The sequence below is a fragment of the Gopherus flavomarginatus genome, chromosome 4 (genome assembly GCF_025201925.1).
Source record: "Gopherus flavomarginatus isolate rGopFla2 chromosome 4, rGopFla2.mat.asm, whole genome shotgun sequence".
NCBI lineage: Eukaryota > Metazoa > Chordata > Testudines > Testudinidae > Gopherus > Gopherus flavomarginatus.
Genome location: NC_066620.1, coordinates 149,771,921 through 149,793,802, shown reverse-complemented (window position 1 = coordinate 149,793,802; position 21,882 = coordinate 149,771,921). Strand labels below are relative to the sequence as shown.

The window sequence follows — 21,882 nt, the reverse complement described above, 5'->3', positions numbered from 1 at the left end:
GCATGCCTCTTTATACCCTCCTTTGTTAATGAGGCTCTAAGGAAGAAGTATTAATAATAAAACCATCAACTCAAAGATTTTGGACTCCCGTTGTGCAGCTTATGGAATTTTGTGGGGGGTTTGTAATGCGCCTTGTCCAGTAGGAGCAAAATAGTTCATTTTAATAAGCAATATTATATTTTTATCTCTTTCTGGGCTTATATAGACCCATTACTATACTATGTGAGCATCTCATAAATGTGAATTAATTCATTCCTGTAACACCTTTATGAGGCAGGGAGGTATTATTATTATCCCGGTTTCACAGATGGGAAAACTGAGGCACATAAGTGATTTACCCAAAGTCACAAAGAGAATTTTGGAAGAGCCCAAAATTGAACCAAGACAGTCTGAAAAGCTAATTTTTCATAATCCTAGACTATACTGTAGTAGTTTCCTCACAGAAAAGTTGTCATTTTTAATAACCATTTTACCAGCAGTGTACGTAATGGTTGGGTCTTGTGAACAAACTTTGGAAATGTGTGCTGTTTCAGAATAAGAGCTTACACTCAGAAATCTGTTGGAGGATACTTCTGATCGAAGTATTGAAACTAAATTATTAGCTATCTATTATGATTACCAGGATGTGTTTCTATATATGTTACCTTCTCATACTAAATCTGTATAAATAGTACCAGCTATTCTGAATGAAGCCATTCCAGCAGCCACGCAGCCTATTGATGCAGAGCTTCGTGCCTCCCAAGATCTGGCATACCGCTACACAGCTGTCTTGGAAATGATGCGTGAGAGCTCGCACAGAAATATAGAAGCTAGATTATCTATGTTAAAGGAAGCACTGTTCAATGTGAGACAACATGAAGCCTTCCTCTACATCATTCTGGTGAGATATCACATTATATCTTATGGATTCTTTAGGATATCTTAATGTGAAATTTCAGTGTAAATTGCATTTTACAAAGTAAAATACAAGTGTATGTTTGAGTAAAGAAATCCTGGTGCTGTGTTTGAGCTGTGCAGCTAGAATGATATATTAAAAGTTCATGCTTCAGGGATTCAGCCAGCCACCTGCAGGGGTCAGGAAGGGATTTCACACATCCCTAATGTATTCTGAGTGGGTTTTTTTTATCTCTTTCCTCTAAGCATCAGGGATGGACACTGCTGGAGATGGGACATTGGATGGGGAGGGCCAGGGCCATGAATTGGCACCGAGCAGTCTCTCTCTCAGGCACTTAGCTGGCTGGTTCTTGCTCACATGTTCACCGTCTAGCTGTTTGTCATGTGTGAGGTCAGGAAGGAATTTCCCCCCATGTCAGATTAGCAGTCACCTTTGGGGGGTTTCGCCTTCCTCTGCAGCATGTGAGTATGGGTCACTTTCTAGGAGTATCTTGAGTATATCTCACTTAATAATTTCCCTGCCATTGCAGGGGCCTCCTGTTCTCTGCATGTGGCATATACTAGTCTAGTCTCCTGCGGGTTGTAATACATTGCTCTGATTTCAGCTGTTGGGTTTGGTGGGTGGGTGGGTGCTGGATGGTGCTAGGGGCTTGTGATCTACAGGAGGTCAAACTAGATGATCTAGTGACCCTTTTGTCTGTAAAATTCTGATTCTATTTAGAAGTTAGGTTGCATGCCACTCCTTAAAATATAACTGCCCCAAATGAGGCAGAATGCAAGTACCCAAATAGCTTCTGCTAGCTATTTATTTTTCTGTGGCTGTCACACTCCTTACCTGAGGTATGTTTTCTTTCCAGTCTGATGTGATCACGTGTGCACAAGAAGTTGAAATGATGGACAAGCAGTTTGCGGCACAAATAGAGCAGTTAAAAAACACTGTTCAAGCAAAGACTGCTGTACCTACATCACAGGTTTTTGTAAGCATTTGAAATGCAAAAGTATTATTTTCTGAACAGAAGCAAATTAGAAAAATCACTTTTATTGTCTATAATATGAACATAATATTTATGCTGCAGTATCATGTGACATGGTTCACATAAATTTCATGTTGAATTAGGAAAAAGGATCTTATTTTCTGTGTCTGTCTAATAGCAGTGTTCCACTCAGGCAGTGTTCCACAGACACAGGTACCTTGACATCTATTCATTTGCTTAAAAAAAGGTTAAAAGAAGTTTGTTATTACACCTGCCCTGAGTTGTCTTCTCAATAATAGTAACATAAGAACGGCCGTACCGAGTCAGACCAAAGGTCCATCTAGCCCAGTATCTGTCCTAGAGGGAGTGAACCTAACAGGTAATGATCAAGTGATCTCTCTCCTGCCATCCATCTCCATCCTCTGACGAACAGAGGCTAGGGACACCATTCTTTACCCATCCTGGCTAATAGCCATTTATGGACTTAACCACCGTGAATTTATCCAGTTCTCTTTTAAATGCTATTATAGTCCTAGCCTTCACAACCTACTCAGGTAAGGAATTCCACAAGCTGACTGCGCCGCGTGAAGAACTTCCTTTTATTTGTTTTAAACCTGCTGCCTATTAATTTAAACCTGCTGCCTATTAATTTCATTTGGTGACCCCTAGTTCTTGTATTATGGGAATAAGTAAATAACTTTTCCTTATCCACTTTCTCCACATTTACTCATGATTTTATATACCTCTATCATATCCCCCCTTAGTCTCCTCTTTTCCAAGCTGAAGAGTCCTAGCCTCTTTAATCTTTCCTCATATGGGACCCTCTCCAAACCCCTAATCATTTTAGTTGCCCTTTTCTGAACCTTTTCTAGTGCTAGAATATCTTTTTTGAGGTGAGGAGACCACATCTGTACACAGTATTCAAGATGTGGGCGTACCATGGATTTATATAAGGGCAATAATATATTCTCAGTCTTATTCTCTATCCCCTTTTTAATGATTCCTAACATCCTGTTTACTTTTTTGACCACCTCTGCACACTGCGTGGACATCATCAGAGAACTATCCATGATGACTCCAAGATCTTTTTCCTGACTCATTGTAGCTAAATTAGCCCCCATCATATTGTATGTATAGTTGGGGTTATTTTTTCCAATGTGCATTACTTTACATTTATCCACATTACATTTCATTTGCCATTTTGTTGCCCAGTCACTTAGTTTTGTGAGATGTTTTTGAAGTTCTTCAAAATCTGCTTTGGTCTTAACTATCTTGAGTAGTTTAGTATCATCTGCAAACTTTGCCACCTCACTGTTTACCCCTTTCTCCAGATCATTTATGAATAAATTGAATAGGATTGGTCCTAGGACTGACCCTTGGGGAACACCACTAGTTACTCCTCTCCATTCTGAGAATTTACCATTAATTCCTACCCTTTGTTCCCTGTCTTTTAACCAGTTCTCAGTCCATGAAAGGACCTTCCCTTTTATCCCACGATAGCTTAATTTACTTAAGAGCCTTTGGTGAGGGACCTTGTTAAAGGATTTCTGGAAATCTAAGTACACTATGTCCACTGGATCCCCCTTTTCCACATGTTTGTTGACCCCTTCAAAGAACTCTAATAGATTAGTAAGACATGATTTCCCTTTACAGAAACCATGTTGACTATTGCTCAACAGTTTATGTTCTTCTATGTGTCTGACAATTTTATTCTTAACTGTTGTTTCGACTAATTTGCCCAGTACCAACGTTAGACTTACCGGTCTGTAATTGCCAGGATCACCTCTAGAGCCCTTTTTAAATACTGGCGTTACATTAGCTAACTTCCCATCATTGGGTACCGAAGCCGATTTAAAGGACAGGTTACAAATCTTAGTTAATAGTTCCGCAATGTCACATTTGAGTTCTTTCAGAACTCTTGGGTGAATGCCTTCTGGTCCCGGTGACTTGTTAATGTTGAGTTTATCAATTAATTCCAAAACCTCTTCTAGTGACACTTCAATCTGTGACAGTTCCTCAGATTTGTCACCTACAAAAGCCAGCTCAGGTTTGGGAATCTCCCTAACATTCTCCGTAATGGCTTTATCGTCTTTAAGCGCTCCTTTTGTATTTTGATTGTCAAGGGGCCCCACTGGTTGTTTAGCAGGCTTCCTGCTTCTGATGTACTTAAAAAACATTTTGTTATTACCTTTTGGAGTTTTTGGCTAGCCGTTCTTCAAACTTCTCTTTGGCTTTTCTTATTACACTCTTGCACTTGAGTTGGCAGTGTTTATGCTCCTTTCTATTTGCCTCACTAGGATTTGACTTCCACTTTTTAAAGGAAGTCTTTGTATCTCTCACTGCTTCTTTTTACATGGTTGTTAAGCCACGGTGGCTGTTTTTTAATTCTTTTACTGTGTTTCTTAATTTGGGGGATACATTGAAGTTGGGCCTCTATTATGGTGTCTTTAAAAAGCGCCCATGCAGCTTGCAGGGATTTCACTTTAGTCACTGTACCTTTTAACTTCTGTTTAGCTAACCCCTTCATTTTTGTATAGTTCCCCTTTTTGAAATTAAATGCCACAGTGTTGGGCTGTTGAGATGTTCTTCCCACCACAGGGATTCATAGATTCATAGACTCTAGGACTGGAAGGGACCTCGAGAGGTCATCGAGTCCAGTCCCCTGCCCTCATGGCAGGACCAAATATTGTCTAGACCATCCCTAATAGACATTTATCTAACCTACTCTTAAATATCTCCAGAGATGGAGATTCCACAACTTCCCTAGGCAATCTATTCCAGTGTTTAACTCCCCTGACAGTTAGGAACGTTTTCCTAATGTCCAACCTAAATCTCCCTTGCTGCAGTTTAAGCCCATTGCTTCTTGTTCTATCATTGGAGGCTAAGGTGAACAAGTTTTCTCCCTCCTCCTGATGACACCCTTTTAGATACCTGAAAACTGCTATCATGTCCCCTCTCAGTCTTCTCTTTTCCAAACTAAACAAACCCAATTCCTTCAGCCTTCCTTCATAGGTCATGTTCTCAATACCTTTAATCATTCTTGTTGCTCTTCTCTGGACCCTCTCCAGTTTCTCCACATCTTTCTTGAAATGCGGTGCCCAGAACTGGACACAATACTCCAGCTGAGGCCTGACCAGCGCAGAGTAAAGCGGAAGAATGACTTCTCGTGTCTTGTTTACAACACATCTGTTAATGCATCCCAGAATCATGTTTGCTTTTTTTGCAACAGTATCACACTGTTGACTCATATTAAGCTTGTAGTCCACTATGACCCCTAGATCTCTTTCTGCCATACTCCTTCCTAGACAGTCTCTTCCCATTCTGTATGTGTGAAACTGATTGTTCCTTCCTAAGTGGAGCACTTTGCATTTATCTTTATTGAACTTCATCCTGTTTACCTCAGACCATTTCTCCAATTTGTCCAGATCATTTTGAATTTTGATCCTGTCCTCCAAATCAGTTGCAATCCCTCCCAGTTTGGTATCGTCCGCAAACTTAATAAGCGTACTTTCTATGCCAACATCTAAATCGTTGATGAAGATATTGAACAGAACCGGTCCCAAAACAGACCCCTGCGGAACCCCACTTGTTATACCTTTCCAGCAGGATTGGGAGCCATTAACAACTACTCTGAGTACGGTTATCCAGCCAGTTATGCACCCACCTTATAGTAGCCCCATCTAAATTGTACTTTCCTAGCTTATCTATAAGAATATCATGCGAGACCGTATCAAATGCCTTACTAAAGTCTAGGTATATCACATCCACCGCTTCTCCCTTATCCACAAGGCTTGTTATCCTATCAAAGAACGCTATCAGATTAGTTTGACACGATTTGTTCTTTACAAATCCATGCTGGCTATTCCCTATCATCTTACCACTTTCCAAGTGTTTGCAGATGATTTCTTTAATTACCTGCTCCATTATCTTCCCTGGCACAGAAGTTAAACTAACTGGTCTGTAGTTTCCTGGGTTGTTTTTATTTCCCTTTTTATAGATGGGCACTATATTTGCCCCCTTCCAGTCTTCTGGAATCTCCCCCGTCTCCCATGATTTCCCAAAGATAATAGCTAGAGGCTCAGATACCTCTTCTATTAACTCCTTGAGTATTCTAGGATGCATTTCATCAGGCCCTGGTGACTTGCAGGCATCTAACTTTTCTAAGTGATTTTTTACTTGCTCTTTTTTTATTTTATCTTCTAAACCTACCCTCTTCCCGTAAGCATTCACTATATTAGACATTCCTTCAGACTTCTCAGTGAAGACTGAAACAAAGAAGTCATTAAGCATCTCTGCCATTTCCAAGTCTCCCGTTACTGTTTCCCCCTCCTTACTGAGCAGTGGGCCTACCCTGTCCTTGGTCTTCCTCTTGCTTCTAATGTATTGATAAAAAGTTTTCTTGTTTCCCTTTATTCCCATAGCTAGTTTGAGTTCATTTTGTGCCTTTGCCTTTCTAATCTTGCCTCTGCATTCCTGTGTTATTCGCCTATATTCATCCTTTGTAATCTGACCTAGTTTCCATTTTTTATATGACGCCTTTTTATTTTGTAGGTCACGCAAGATCTCATGGTTAAGCCAAGGTGGTCTTTTGCCACATTTTCTATCTTTCCTAACCATCGGAATAGCTTGCTTTTGGGCCCTTAATAGTGTCCCTTTGAAAAACTGCCAACTCTCCTCAGTTGTTTTTCCCCTCAGTCTTGATTCCCATGGGACCTTACCTATCAGCTCTCTGAGCTTACCAAAATCCGCCTTCCTGAAATCCATTGTCTCTATTCTGCTGTACTCCCTTCTACCCTTCCTTAGAATTGCAAACTCTATGATTTCATGATCACTTTCACCCAAGCTTCCTTCTACTTTCAAATTCTCAACAAGTTCCTCCGTATTTGTTAAAATCAAGTCTAGAACAGCTTCCCCCCTAGTAGCTTTTTCAACTTTCTGAAATAAAAAGTTGTCTGCAATGCAGTCCAGGAACTTATTGGATAGTCGGTGCCCTGCGGTGTTATTTTCCCAACATATATCTGGATAGTTGAAGTCCCCCATCACCACCAAATCTTGGGCTTTGGATGCTTTTGTTAGTTGTTTGAAAAAAGCCTCATCCACCTCTTCCACCTGATTAGGTGGCCTGTAGTAGACTCCCAGCACGACATCACCAGTGTTTTTTACCCCTTTTAGCCTAACCCAGATGTTGAATGCTATTGTATTATGGTCACTATTTCCAAGCGGTCCTGCTATAGTTACCTCTTGGACCAGCTCCTGCGCTCCACTCAGGATTAAATCTAGAGTTGCCTCTCCTCTTGTGGGTTTCCGTACCAGCTGCTCCATGAAGCAGTCATTTAAAGTATCGAGAAATTTTATCTCTGCATTTTGTCCTGAAGTGAAATGTTCCCAGTCAATATGGGGATAATTGAAATCCCCCACTATTATTGGGGTCTTAATTTTGATAGCCTCTCTAATTTCCCTTAGCATTTCATCATCACTATTACTGTCCTGGTCAGATGGTCGGTAATAGATCCCTAATGTTATATTTTTATTAGAGCATGACATTTCTGTCCATAGAGATTCTATGGAACATGTGGATTCGCTTAAGATTTTTACTTCATTTGAATCTACATTTTCTTTCCCATATAGTGCCACTCCTCCCCCTGCACGACCTGTTCTGTCCTTCCGATATATTTTGTACCCCGGAATGATTGTGTCCCATTGATTGCTCTCAGTCCACCAGGTTTCTGTGATGCCTATTATATCAATATCTTCCTTTATCACAGGGCACTCTAGTTCACCCATCTTATTACTTAGACTTCTAGCATTTGTGTACAAGCACTTTAAAAACTTGTCCCTGTTTATTTGTCTGCCCTTTTCTGATGTGCCAGATTCTTTTTCTGATCTGGCCCTTACATTATCCTCTTCCGTCCTCTGCTCCTGACTATAACCTGGAGATTCCCTATCATCAGACTCTCCCCTAAGAGAAGTCTGAGTACTGTCCACATGCTCCTCTGCAGCAGTCGGCTTTCCCCCATCTAGTTTAAAAACTGCTCTACAACCTTTTTAATGTTTAGTGCCAGCAGTCTGGTTCCACTTTGGTGTAGGTGGAGCCCATCTCTCCTGTATAGGCTCCCCCCATCCCAAAAGTTTCCCCAGTTCCTAATGAATGTAAACCCTTCCTCTCTACACCATCGTCTCATCCATGCATTGAGACTCTGAAGCCTACCTATCTGGCCCTGTGCGTGGAACTGGGAGCATTTCTGAGAATGCCACCATAGAGATCCTGGATTTCAGTCTCTTCCCTAACAGCCTAAATTTGGCTGCCAGGACAGCTCTCCTACCCTTCCCTATGTCATTGGTACCTACATGTACCATGACCACCGGCTCCTCCCCAGCACTTCACATAAGTCTGTCTAGATGCCTTGAGAGATCCGCAACCTTCGCACCAGGCAGGCAAGTCACCATACGGTTCTCCCGGTCATCACAAATCCAGCTATCTACGTTTCTAATGATCGAATCTCCCATTACTAACACCTGCCTTTTCCTAGAAACTAGAGTTCCCTCCGCCAGAGAGGTAACCTCAGTGCGAGAGGCAACCCCAGCACCATCTGGAAGGCGGGTCCCAACTATGGGAAGGTTTCCCTCTGCCCCCATAGACTACTCTGCTTCCCTGGGCCTTTCTTCCTCCTCAGCAGCGCAGGGGCTGTCTGACCGGAGGTGGGACAATTCTACAGTGTCCCAGAAAGCCTCATCAACAAACCTCTCTGCCTCTCTTAGCTCCTCCAGTTCCGCCACTCTGGCCTCCAAAGTCCGTACGTGGTCTCTGAGGGCCAGAGCTCCTTGCACCGACTGCACACATACGCCACCTGCCCACAGGGCAGGTAATCATACATGCTACACTCAGTGCAATAAACTGGATAGCCCCTACTCTGCTGCTGGGCTTCTGCCTGCATTGTCTCCTAGTTAATGAAAGGGTAATTTGAAGAAAGAGGTTTTGAAATGTAGTTTGGTTTATAGGTTTTAAGGGGACTAAAGGGGCACAGATAGAACCGACAAGGGACCCCTGCTCCCTTCCCACTCCTCTTCTAAACTCCCTTGCGGTTTTTACAAACATATTTGTAAAATTGTGGTTTTGCAAACATATTTTCCCATCTTTTTTTAATATTTCTTTTTCTTCCCAGTTGTTTTGCGAATGACATAAAAAACAGGGAAAACTGACTCTAGGTGAACAGAGAAAATGATTATGCCAAAAGTGCTGTTAAATGCATAGAATAACACTAAAAATAGATTTTCTCTATCCTTTTTCTTTATAGTAGCCTTAAATATTACTTTTAACAATAGTAGGTAAAAGTATTCAGAGACGAGAGTTTTTAAGTTAATGATGCTTCACTATTGGATTATGTTGGAATAGCCTTGGCTCAGAGTCTTCTATCCATATTATTTTGAAACTAGGGCTGTGCTAACCTCCACATGGTTAGTTCTTATTTGGGTTCTTATTTTTAACTGGGAAGATATGTAATAAAATAGTCACTATGTTGTCCACTTTCTGTCATAATTCATGATAAAATTTTGGAAGGTATCTTAAACCTCATGCTTCATGGCTTAAGTAAATCAATAACTGTTAGAGAGCCTCATGAGACCTAATATGGGGGACAGATTATCCCCCATCTACCTTCTCTAGGGTTTTTATACCTTCCTTGGAAGCATCTGGTGCTGCCCACTGTCAAACAGAGGATACTGGACTAGATGCCTCTTGGGTCTGATCCAATGTAGCTGTTTCTAGATGCCTGTTGATCTTACAAATACAGTCCTTTTAGCACACACCCCTTTCTTCTATCCTGCTACCAGAACAATTCTTTCCCTTTGTCTTCTCTCTCACTATACTGTTCATTTTTATTATGAGGGCCAAAAATATACTTGTCACTTTACAAGAAAACATGTCCCTGTCCTAAGGACTTTACCATAGATGTCCTTTCTTGAATGGCTTCTCTTTACCAGGTTATTTGCTTCTTTTCTTCACCTCTGTTAGCAGCAGAGATACTTGATTCCATCTGTGCTCTTGCAGGTAGAGCTTTCCCCATCACAAGACCACTTAATTCTACTTGTCTTCAAATTGTTGCAGAGAAGTTGTATTGTGTAAGAACACCAGGAGATTATTTTATAATTTAGCATTTGTAGCACAGAGCCTAGATTGAGAATGTAGCAGACAAGCATTTTAGAGTATACAGTAGGCTCAACTCATTTTCATAGAGTTAAAGATGGTTATGATGCTATTTACAGTAAAAATTATTTTGCTGCCATTCCTCTGTTTTAGTTTCTTGTGTCAGTAGCATTTCATGATAATGATGCTGATGAACAAGAGTTAACTCCCATGCCAATTCTTATAATGGCTTCATTAACATGAATGCTAATGTGCTAGGTTGAATTTTAAGTTCCTTGAATGTATTCCTGATGTTGGGGGAGCCCTCTTCTACTGTGCTAAGATCTGAAAAATTGAAGATGGCTGTGTTAACATTCAAAATCTGTTCAGCATAGTCAGGAATGTAATTAATTTTCTGCTGGCCATTTCCTTAGTGATTTCAGATATGTTACAACATTTTCTGCCACTGTCTTTGAAATTTGTATCTGTACTAGACTGTTCCTCTCATTTTCCCTCAGCCCCAAAACAAAGGCTGAAATTTGTCTATGCCTGGGTCTGTTTGTGTTTCTTGTTATAGTTAACCTGAATATAGGCATTTCTTCGTTACTGCCGTCCTCTGCCTATCTTCTCTTTTTGCATTTATACTATTATATCTGTGGGGAGGAGGCGAGACTCTTTTCCAATATAATTCAGAAAATCTCCTCCAATGTTTTTCCAAAATGTTGGTTTTTTACTTTTAAAGTACATTTAAAGGATTTCTAGGATTTGGGCCTGATCTTGCAAGCCCTCCACTAGGATTTCTGAGTGCAGAGGGCATGCAGGATTGCACCCCTTTGCATTTAACAGTTGTATTTGTAACTGTTGTTTACAGTATTTGTTTAATTTTACAGACAAAGCAAATGTAGATTTCAGGTCTTTCTTATTATTTTCTAGCCTATCTTTCTAGCACTAGCTAACCTCTGGACGAGCTTTCAGGATGAGATATTGCTGCTGAGTTTCCTGACTAATTTGACAGGCAGCCTACAGCAGTTCTTGGGAATCCATGCACAACTGTTTCCTGATGATGTGATGGAGTCGCTTCTCGAAGGAGTGACTGTGAAAAGTGATGAGCAAAGGATAAAGGAAACCATGGGTACTGAAAGTTACCACATTTCCTTTTTACTGTTTGAGTCCTTGTATGATTTTGTGACTTTAATCCTGTTTCTAAAAAGTGCAACATTCCTATCTAAAGCATGACCTGACTCTGCAAATCATTACTAACATGGGGTCCTTACCCAATAGTACTGTTGAGGGCAACAGAATTTGTGGGTGCTCAGGGCCACATAGGAGCACTTAATGCTTTACAGAACTGGACTCTTACTTTCTTGATGAAAACATGCTTTACATTTAATTAGTACACATCTTCTGAAAACTGAGAGGAAAACAATGCTTGGGCACCAATATCTGCTCCCTGGTGTGGTGCTACTGTTTCTTCTACATTATCAGTGAGCTGCTATACCTGGGACTGCTGCTGTTCCCCATGAAGTCAATGGACTCTTTGCCACTGACTTCTGTAGGTGTGAGATCAGACCTTTTTCATCTAAGGCCCTGGCAATGCTGTAGTTGAAATTTTGCTAGAAACACTCTTGTGAAGAGTATGTGAGATGGAATTCAGATGGAATTTTTTAAGTTACTCCTATGGCATAAGCTACTAAATCGTTATTTATGTTAAATTTGTAAACATCTTAACATATCTTCATATATTTTCCCATAATACTGACCCAAATGGGATCCTGATCCCTACTGGAGCAACTGGGTGATATCTTAAACAAACTAGGGAAATACAGCATAGATGGAGCTGCTATAAGGTGGGTACATAACTGGTTGGAAAAACATTCCTAGAGGTATTTATCAGTGGTTCACAGTCAAGCTGGAAGTGAATATTGAGTGGTGTCCCGCAGGGATCAGTTCTGGGTCCAGTTCTGTTCAATATCTTCATCAATGATTTAGATAATGGCATAGAGAATACACTTCTAAAGTTTGCAGATACCACCAAGTTGGGAGGGGTTGCTTTGGGGGATAGAATTAAAATTCAAAATAATCTGGACAAACTGGAGAGATGGTCTGCAGTAAACAGGATGAAATTCCATAAGGACATATGCAAAGTACTCCACTCAGGAAAGAAAAATCAGTTGCACACATACAAAATGGGAAATGACTGCCAATGAAAGAGTACTGCAAAAAGGGGTCTGGGGGTCATGGTGGATCACAAGCTAAGTATGAGTCAACAGTATAACATTGTTGCAAAAAAAGCAAATATTCTGGGATGTATTAGCAGGAGTGTTGACATACATAGTAAACACAGACGAGAAGTAATTCTTCTGCTCTACTCCATGCTGATTAGGCCTCAGATGGAGTATTATGTCCAGTTCTGGGCGCCATATTTCAGGAAAGATAGGGACAAATTGGAGAAAGTCCAGAGAAGAGCAACAAAAATGACCGAAGGCATGATTTATGAGGGAAAATTGAAAAAATTGGGTTTGTTTAGTCTGGAGAAGAGAAGACTGAGAGGGGACATGATAATATTTCCAGGTAAATAAAAGGTTGTTACAAAAAGCAGTGAGAAAAATTGTTCTCATTAATCTCTGAGGATAGGACAAAAAGCAATAGCCTTAAATTATAGCAAGAGTGGTTTAGGTTGGACATTAGGAAAAACTTCCTAACTGTCAGGGTGGTTAAGCACTGAAATACATTGCCTAGAGAGGCTGTGAAATCTCTGTCATTGGAGATTTTTAAGAGCAGGTTAGACAAACACCTGTCTGAGATGGTCTAGATAATACTTAGTCCTGCTATGAGTGCAAGGGGCTAGACTAGATGACCTCTTGAGGTCTCTTCCAGTCCTACAATTCTGTGATAATATAAACAATAAATACTAAAAAGTGTCTGCAGTATAGGCAGGGCCAATGGAGGAGGCATTTGGCCTGCGCATCAAGCTCAAAGGGGGCCCCACATTTAGACACTTGTTAATTTTTTGGCATTTGATAAGTTTTGCAACTTGTTTTTTTTGCACATCCCTATCGGACCAAAATGTGACACATTCTCTCAGCTTAGAGCTGCAAATTTAAGCAAATAAGAGATGTGATTTGGTAAACGACATTTTTTTGTTAACTGATATAGATTTTGTCATATTAAAGAGTTAAAAATGTTCATAAATACTAATAAAAGTATATTGGTTCTGATGGCACAAGATTAGACTGTGATGAACGTGTCCTCTCAGGTCAGCTGATTATATAAGCCAATCACTACTACTGACTAGTGCTGGATCAAGTGCATGTTGAAAGGTAGAAAATTTTAGCGTCTTTACAATTTTACGTCTAGTTGACTAAGGAATTATTTATGTATGAGAATTCCTCATTATCTTCATATGGTAGCTAAAAGAGGTGACTGGTTGGTTGGTTGAGCCCTAGCTTGGTAACTTGGCCATTATCATAGTCTTTCATAGTGTATAGGCCTAGAGTCAAGGTGAAAATTTGTGAGGACAGTTTGTATGGTGAGTTTTGTGAGGAGACACATTTGAAATTTTTTGACATTATCCTTTTGTCTGTATCTATGTCTTTGTTTACTATATATATGTCATCCCTTTGTCTTCAGCTCAGCCTATCTTATACCTTGCGTGCTTGAGTTTTGATTCCGTGATAAGGATAATAATCTGACTGTTTCATTTTGTGTTCTTAATTAGTATTCCTTCATTCTAAGTTTTTTCAGCATTTGTGTACCATTCGGCATTTGTATACATGTTTACACTAGAAGATTTCAAGTGTAGATAAGCTACTTATTTACAGCAGACTATTTCAAGTGTGAATAAGCTACATACTGACCAGATGGATCCCTATGAAGAGGAGATTTGAAAGTAGTGCAAGCAAGAGACAGTGAAAACAACTGAGTGAAGCAGCAGCTAAAGCTCAAAGCCAATAACTTCATTTCTCAAACTACTGGAAAACACACCTTACCCAACAAACAATGCTACAGAAAATGAAAACTCTTCAACTGCAACAGGTGATATTTCGATGCCAGTACCTGAACATGAGGACAGTAGTCAAGAAGGAGATGTGCCAACAGTAACAGATGCAGCAGAAGATCCTGTGTGCGATCAAGAAACTCAATAGCAAGAGGAAGATGTAGTTCTTACGCAGCAAGAGCAATTCATGAGTACAGTACTACAGGTTTGACTGTGACTGATACTGGAATTATTGACAAGAGCAATGCTGCCCAAATGCAATTTTTTCTTCAAATTAGTTGTTTTGAAAGTCCAAGTAACATTCCACGACATGCTGATAATCACGCTTTCCCTACTCATCTGCTGACAAAAACTCTTCCAAACGGTGAGACCTGCACAAGAGACTGTTTTTCTGTACTCCAGCAAAACCAGTCTCTGTACTGTGCACCCTGCTTCATTTTGAACAAAAATGCTGCAAATGCATCAGTTCTCTCAGATCAATCAGGATGGAGCATCAACAGAGGTTGGAGGAAGTTGAAAGACCCAATACCATCACATGAGAGTTCAACGTCACACAAAGAAAACTATGTTGCACTGAAATCAGCCAATAGGGCAGCATTAGCTGAAAGTTCAGTTGAGAATTTGCTCTTGACTGAACTCTCTACAGAAACTAATAACTGGATAAAGCTTCTTTCCTTTTTCTGAGTGGGGATTGGCTTTCTTTGGTTCCAGTCAATGTATTGGTGATTGTGCAAATTGAAACTTTCTAGGCATAGTTGAGCTCCTCAGCAGATATGACCCACTTTTATCAGAGCATGTTAGACGTGTTCGAGAATTGCAAGAGAGTCAAAAGAGCATGCAAGTCCATTATCTCTCCACATGCATACAAAACGAGTTTATTGATCTATGTGGGTCATTCGTACAAACAACAATTCTTGATGAGATTTGAAATGCCAAGTATTTTTCAATCATTGTTGATGCCACTCCAGATTGTTCTCACAAGGAACAGACTACTATTGTTATTTGATATGTTAAGATTGTAGACAGCTCAAAAATTTCAATTGAAGAAAGGTTTATTTTGTTTGATAATTACACGAGAAAAACTGGAAAAGAAATTGCTGCTCGAGTACTAGCAATTCGAGAAGGTATTAAGTTAGATTTTCAAATCTGCATTGGTCAAGCCTATGACTATGAATCTAATATGGTGGGGAAGTACAAAGATGTACAAGCAGTTCTGTTTGAGCATAATTCAAACTGTTTTCTCAGGCTGTGGAAACCACACACTAAACCTTGTAGGTGTTGACTGTGCTGAATCATGCAAGGAGGCAATTACTTACTTTGGAACTGTTCAGCAAATGTACAATCTCATCAGTAGCAGCCCACAAAGGTGGGAAATTCTGAAGCAATATCTTCCTGTTTCACTGCATGGGATGTCCAAAACTAGATGGTCTGCACAGATTGATGGTGTTCAACCAGTTGTACAGCATTTGAATTCAGTGAGAGAGGCTTTAAATGAGTTGGAATCTCTCAATTTCCAGCCTGTGCAGTGAGCTGAACTTCAGTCTATCCAGAAGCACGTGTCCAAATTTGAATGCATTCTGATGTCATCTTTGTGGATGAAGCTACTTACAATGATCCACCAAACTAGTCTGGTAATTGAAGCATGCAATGCTATGGTTGATGTTGAGAGGAATGACGTTGGAAGTCTGATCTATGACTGTGATGGTATAATCCCCACTCTGAACCTTAGCGTCCAAAAGATGGGGTACCATCATGAATTCTTCTAAGCTTAATTACCCGCTTAGAACCTGTAGCGCTGCCACCAACCAGGAATTCCAGTGCCTGGTACACTCTGGTCCCCACAAAACCTTGCCCGGGGACCCCCAAGATCCAGACCCTCTGGATCTTAACACAAGGAAAGTAAACCCTTTCCCTCACCGTTGCCTCTCCCAGGCTTCCCCTCCCTGGGTTACCCTGGAAGATCACTGTGATTCAAACTCGTTGAATCTTAAAACAGAGAGGAAAATGCACCTTCCCCCCTCCTTCTCTCTTCCCCTCTCAGATTCTCTCTGAAGAGACAGTAATCCTAACACAGAGAGAAATTAGCCTCTCTCTCCACCTTCCCTCCTTTTTCCCCACCAATTCCCTGGTGAATCCAGACCCCGTCCCCTGGGGTCTCACACCAGAATAAAAAAAACAATCAGGTTCTTAAACAAGAAACTTTTAATTAAAGAGAAAAAAACAGTAAAAATTATTTTTGTAAATTTAAAATGGAATAGATACAGGGTCTTTCAGCTATAGACACTGGGAATACCCTCCCAGCCTAAGTATTCAAGTACAAATTAAAATCCTTTCAGCAAAAATATAAATTTGAACTCCTTCCAGCCAAATACACATTTGAACTCCTTCAAGCCAAATACACATTTGCAAATAAAGAAAATGAGCATAAGCCTAACTCGCTTTATCTACCTAGTACTCACTATTTTGAATCTGAGAACCTGTATCAGGGAGATTGGAGAGAAACCTGGTTGCACGACTGGTCCCTCTGAGCCCCCAGAGTGAACAACAACCAAAAACTAACAGCGCACACAAAATCTTCCCTCCCTCAAGATTTGAAAGTATCCTGTCCACTGATTGGTCCTCTGATTGGTCCTCTGGTCAGGTGACAGCCAGGCTCACTGTTCTTGTTAACCCTTTCCAGGCAAAAGAGATATGAAGCACTTTTGTTCTATTAACTCTTATTTATGACAATGACATTCAACAGATTCATGAACAATGGGATGCAATCCTGACTGAGTCCAGATTAGTAGCACAGAATATTGGCATTTTATCTGAGTTCTCCATCAGTCACAACTTACCTACTGAATCTGATGCCGAGCGGCATTATAGGGTCAATGTCTTTCATTGGCGCTATTCAATCAGGTCTTACACGTCAATTTGAATCACTGCGACTAATTTATATCCTTTCTGGGTTTCTGTGGCAGTTCAACAGACTGAGTAATGAAGATCTACTCTCTGCAACTGAACAATTTCAGCACCACTACAACAAAGAAATCTCAAAAGATCTCTGTGACGAGGCCATCTTCCTCAAATGAATATATTCCACAAACTTTAAATTGGATTGCAAGCCAAAGGAATTGCTTTGAGAAATACTTGAACTTGGACTCTCTGGGGTGTTTCCTAATATTACAATTGCATTGCGTATTTTTGTCAGTTTGCCTGCATCAGTGGCTTCAGATGAACACACCTTCAACTTGTTGAAGCAGGTAAAGAACTATCACCATTCAACAATGGAACAAGAGTATTTGAATGAGCTTGCCATGCTTAATATTAGCTGTGATATTGTACAGAAGCTAGATTTTTCCTGAATAATTAGTGCATTTGCACAGAAAAAGGCTAGAAAAGCATTTGTTAAATAAAAAAAATTCAAATTATATCTCAGTGTGTTTTTGGTGCCTTATTTGGTTTTCATGTGTCATCATTTTTTATTTTTATTATGGCTAGGGGACTCAAAAGCTGGAAGTGGCCTGGACCTCTGAGAGGGCCTGAGTGTAGGTATGAATTTATATCATAAAGTACAGCTTTACTATTATTAAAGTAGGTATATAAATGCATCCAATTAAAATGCCACATTGATTTTAGAAATTCCCTGCACTTAAATAATTCAGGATTCCTTGTGTTTTGTTTTGTCTGTTTATGCCTTCTGAAACCTCTGAGATAGAGGAAAAAAAAACAGTTTAATTCATTAGGGATATTAGGTTATCAGAAATATTTGCTTAGGAAGATGTCCCTACCAGTTAACGAAGTTCTGCTGTAGTGGATTTGAAACAAATGGGTGAGTTTAAAACAATGGCTGAAATTATTAGATTTTACTTTCTGTTTGTGGCCATGTGCGCAGGGCTGGCTCCAGGCACCAGCTTAGCAAGCGGGTGCTTGGGGCGGCCACTCTGGAGAGGGTCGGCAGGTCCAGCAATTCGGCATTCCTGGTCGGAGCGAATGATCTCCCGCCGAAATGCCGCAGATCATGATCGCGGCTTTTTTTCTTTTTGGGCTGCTTGGGATGGCAAAACCCCTGGGGCCGGCCCTGCATGTGCGTTCAAGAAAAAGCTAAACTGTTAGAATGTCTGGAGGCAGTCTACCACCAAAAAATAAGTAGGCCATGGTGTACCGGGGCCTGATTTTCAGAAGTGCTAAGTATTCCCGCTCCTGTGGAAACCAGTGGAGCTGTGGGCGTTCAACACTTCAGGCCACAATGTGTTAAAGCATGATTGAACTCCCTTTGAGATTCCCATTAAATCACATTTTAGGCATCATGTATTTTATTGTCATCTTTCCTTTGCCAAATTCTCTTTCAGGAATAAAAGTAAATGTTTCTGATTTCAAGGAACAAGAGTGGCTTTTTCCAGAAACCACGGCTAATTTTGATCAGTTGTTAATCCAGTACCGTGGGTTTTGTGCTCACACACTTGCTGAAAAAGATGGCCTCCTCCTCCCAGGTCTGTTCTGTATTATTATTATTATTATTTTATTATTTTATTAATTATTTGTATTGGTGCCTAGAGTTAAAAATTTTCTTACTGTAAATATGTATATATTAGCAAAAAAACCATTTAAAGATATATACGCTGTGTATTTCCTTCTGTGCCAGCATGCAAACTAGAATAATCCATTGAACACTTTTGCACTTTATACCTAACATATAGTTCTAATAATCCTCTGTGGTTTTGAGTGTTTATGAAATTATAATTAGTGTTCATATAACAATATGTTCTGGACTTGGCTATGTTGTTCATATGTTTTGTCCCAGCAACCTCTCCAGCTCAAATATGTCTCTACCTAAGTTCCTTCTAAGGTGCGCAGTGGTCTGTGATGGGATGTTAGATGGGGTGGGATCTGAGTTACTACAGAGAATTCTTTCCTGGGTGCTGGCTGGTGAGCCTTGCCCACATGCTCAGGGTTTAACTGATCGCCATATTTGGGGTCAGGAAGGAATTTTCCTCCAGGGCAGATAGGAAGGAATTTTCCTCCAGGGCAGATTGGAAGAGGCCCTGGAGGTTTTTTGCCTTCCTCTGCAGCATGGGGCATGGGACACTTGCTGGAAGATTCTCTGCAGCTTGAGGTCTTCAAACCACAATTTGAAGACTTCAGTAACTCAGGCCTGGTCTACACTATGTGTTTAAACCGAATTTAGCAGCGTTAAACCGATTTAACCCTGCACTCGTCCACACAACGAAGCCCTTTATATCGATATAAAGGGCTCTTTAAACCGATTTCTGTACTCCTCCCCGACAAGGAGAGTAGTGCTGAAATTGGTATTGCCATGTCGGATTAGGGTTAATGTGGCCACAATTCGACGGTATTGGCCTCCGGGAGCTATCCCACAGTGCTCCATTTTTACCACTCTGGACAGCAATCTGGAGTCGGATGCACTGGCCAGGTAGACAGGAAAAGCCCCGCGAACTTTTGAATTTCATTTCCTGTTCGCCCAGCGTGGAGAGATCATCAGCACAGGTGACCACACAGAGCTCATCAGGTAACAATGCAGTCTCCTGAGAATCGAAAAAGAACTCCAGCATGGACTGCACGGGAGGTACTGGATCTGATCGCTGTATGGGGAGAGGATTCTGTGCTAACAGAACTCCGTTCCAGAAGACGAAATGAAAAAAACATTTGAAAAAATTTCCAAGGTCATGATGCAGAGAGGCCACACCAGGGACTCAGTACAGTGCTGTGTGAAAGTTAAGGAGCTCAGACAAGCCTACCAGAAAACCAAAGAAGCAAACAGAAAGTCCAGGGCAGGGCCGAAAACATGTCGCTTCTATGCTGAGCTGCGTGCAATTCTAGGGGGGTCCGCCACCACTACCCCACCCCGTCCGTGGATTCCGAGGTAGGGGTGGTAATCGCAGCCATGACAGAGGATTCTGCGGACGGGGAAGATGAGGAGGAAGAGGAGGACGAGCTTGTAGAGAGCACACAGCACTCCGTTCTCCCCAACAGCCAGGAGCTTTTTCTCACCCTGACAGAATTACCCTTCCAACCCTCCCAAGCAACTAACCCAGACAATGAAGCCATGGAAGGGACCTCTGGTGAGTGTACCTTGTAAATATAAGACATGGTTTAAAAGCAAGCGTTTTTTAATGATTAATTTGCCCTGAGGACTTGGGATGCATTTGCGGCCAGTACAGTTACTGGAAAAGTCTGTTAACATGTCTGGGGATGGAGCGGAAATCCTCCAGGGACATCTCCATGAAGCTCTCCTAGAGGTACTCCAAAAGCCTTTGCAGAAGGTTTCTGGGCAGCGCTGCTTTATTCCGTCCTCCATGGTAGGATACTTGACCACGCCATGCATGTAGCAAGTAATCTGGTATCATTGCATGACAAAGCCTAGCTGCATATGGTCCCGGTGATTGCTGGCATTCAAGCAACATCCGTTCTTTATCTCGCTGTGTTATCCTCATGGTAACCTGCTTGAAATTCATGAATTTAAGTAAGGAGACAGAGATGGGCATTCCTTCTGGGCTGTTTGCCTGTGGCTTAAAAGAAATCCTTCTCTGCAGGTAGCTAAGCAGGGGGAAGGGGGGGGCGATTGGCACTGAGCTTTTCCGTGTTTGGCTAGCAGGGATCTTCCCTGCTATCAGCCATGCGGTTGGGGGGCGGAAAGGGGGGTGTTTAGCAGTGATCTTCCATGATACCATCCATGGGGTGGTTTCTGCTGCTACACGTTAACAGGAAAGAAGCAGCACTCAATGGGCTTTGCTTGCTATTTGGGAAAGGAGGGTGCTGGATAGATGAAGGCTGCAGAAAATGAAAGACAATGGCTTACCATGGCCGCATGCAAGCCAAATTCTGCTGCCCAGACCTGTGTCTGTGATCTGTAACACCAAAGCCGCAGGCACTCAATATTAAGATGCAAAATGCGACCTTGTAGTGAAAACACATGTGCTATGTAAGGTGAATAGTGTTGTTCACTGTGAAAGAGTATGACCATTGTTCTCTAAAATGTATCTTTTTTTAATACTTCTCTCCCTTTTTTTCCCTCCCTCATGCAGCTGCAAATTTTTCAAGCCTCTCTACTCTGTCCCAAAGGCTATCTCAGATAAGGTGGCGGAAAAAAAAGACGCAAGAAGAAATGTTTTCGGAAATCATGGAAGTGACCCGCAATGAAAGAGCTCATCTGAATGAGTGGAAGGACGTGATAGCAAAGTACAGGAAAGATGCCAGTGACCGTGAGGACAGGAGGGACGAACGTGAGGACAGGAGGGGCGAACGTGAGGACAGGAGGGACACTCGAGATGAGAGAAGAGATGCTCGAGTTGAGAGGTGGCAGCAGGAAGATAGCGGTGGTGGGATGCAACTCTGGGGCTGCTGCGTGATCAAACTGACATGCTCTGGCATATGGTGGAGCTTCAGGAACGGCAGCAGGATCACAGAGTGCCACTGCTGCTCCTGTATAACCAACCTCCCCCCTCACCATGTTCCTTAGCCTCCTCACCCACCAGACGAGTAAGAACTCATGGGGGTAGGCTCCGTCACCCGCCCACTCCACCTCAGTGGACAGCCCAACCAAAAGGCTCTCATTATTATGAAATTTTTTTAGTGGCCTTTTCCTTCCCTACTATCCTCCTCCCAAACCCCACCTGGGCTACCTTGTCAGTTCTCTCCTTCTTTTTATAATTAAGTAATAAAGAATACATGATTTTTAAAGAGAGTGACTTTATTTCCTTAGAAAGCAAGCTGTGATCAAAGGGGTGGGTGGCTTACAGGGAAGGAGTCAATAAAGGGGGTGGGGGGGTTTCATCAAGGAGAAACAAACACAACAGTCACACTGTACCCTGGCCAGTGATGAAACTGGTTTTCAAAGCTTCTGTAATGTGAACCGCTTCCTGGTGTGCTCTTCTAATTGCCCTGGTGTCTGG

At 41.4% G+C, this 21,882-nt stretch overlaps 2 protein-coding genes across 9 annotated transcripts in view; both read left to right on the top strand.

The window, feature by feature from the left end:
• The window catches only part of ORC3 (origin recognition complex subunit 3), a 260,786-nt gene that overhangs the window by 25,337 nt on the left and 213,567 nt on the right, over positions 1-21,882 (top strand). The gene's annotated exons all lie outside the window — the stretch shown is intronic.
• The window catches only part of CFAP206 (cilia and flagella associated protein 206), a 46,826-nt gene that overhangs the window by 13,032 nt on the left and 11,912 nt on the right, over positions 1-21,882 (top strand). For 7 of the 8 annotated variants that reach the window (XM_050950123.1, XM_050950122.1, XM_050950120.1 and 4 more), the window contains 4 exons: positions 672-880; positions 1,752-1,871; positions 10,924-11,122; positions 18,322-18,462. In XM_050950123.1, the coding sequence (XP_050806080.1) occupies positions 672-880; positions 1,752-1,871; positions 10,924-11,122; positions 18,322-18,462 (669 nt within the window). Of the gene's footprint in view, positions 1-671; positions 881-1,751; positions 1,872-10,923; positions 11,123-18,321; positions 18,463-21,015; positions 21,671-21,882 lie in introns of those variants that run through there. The other variant, XM_050950125.1, reaches the window with a different exon arrangement.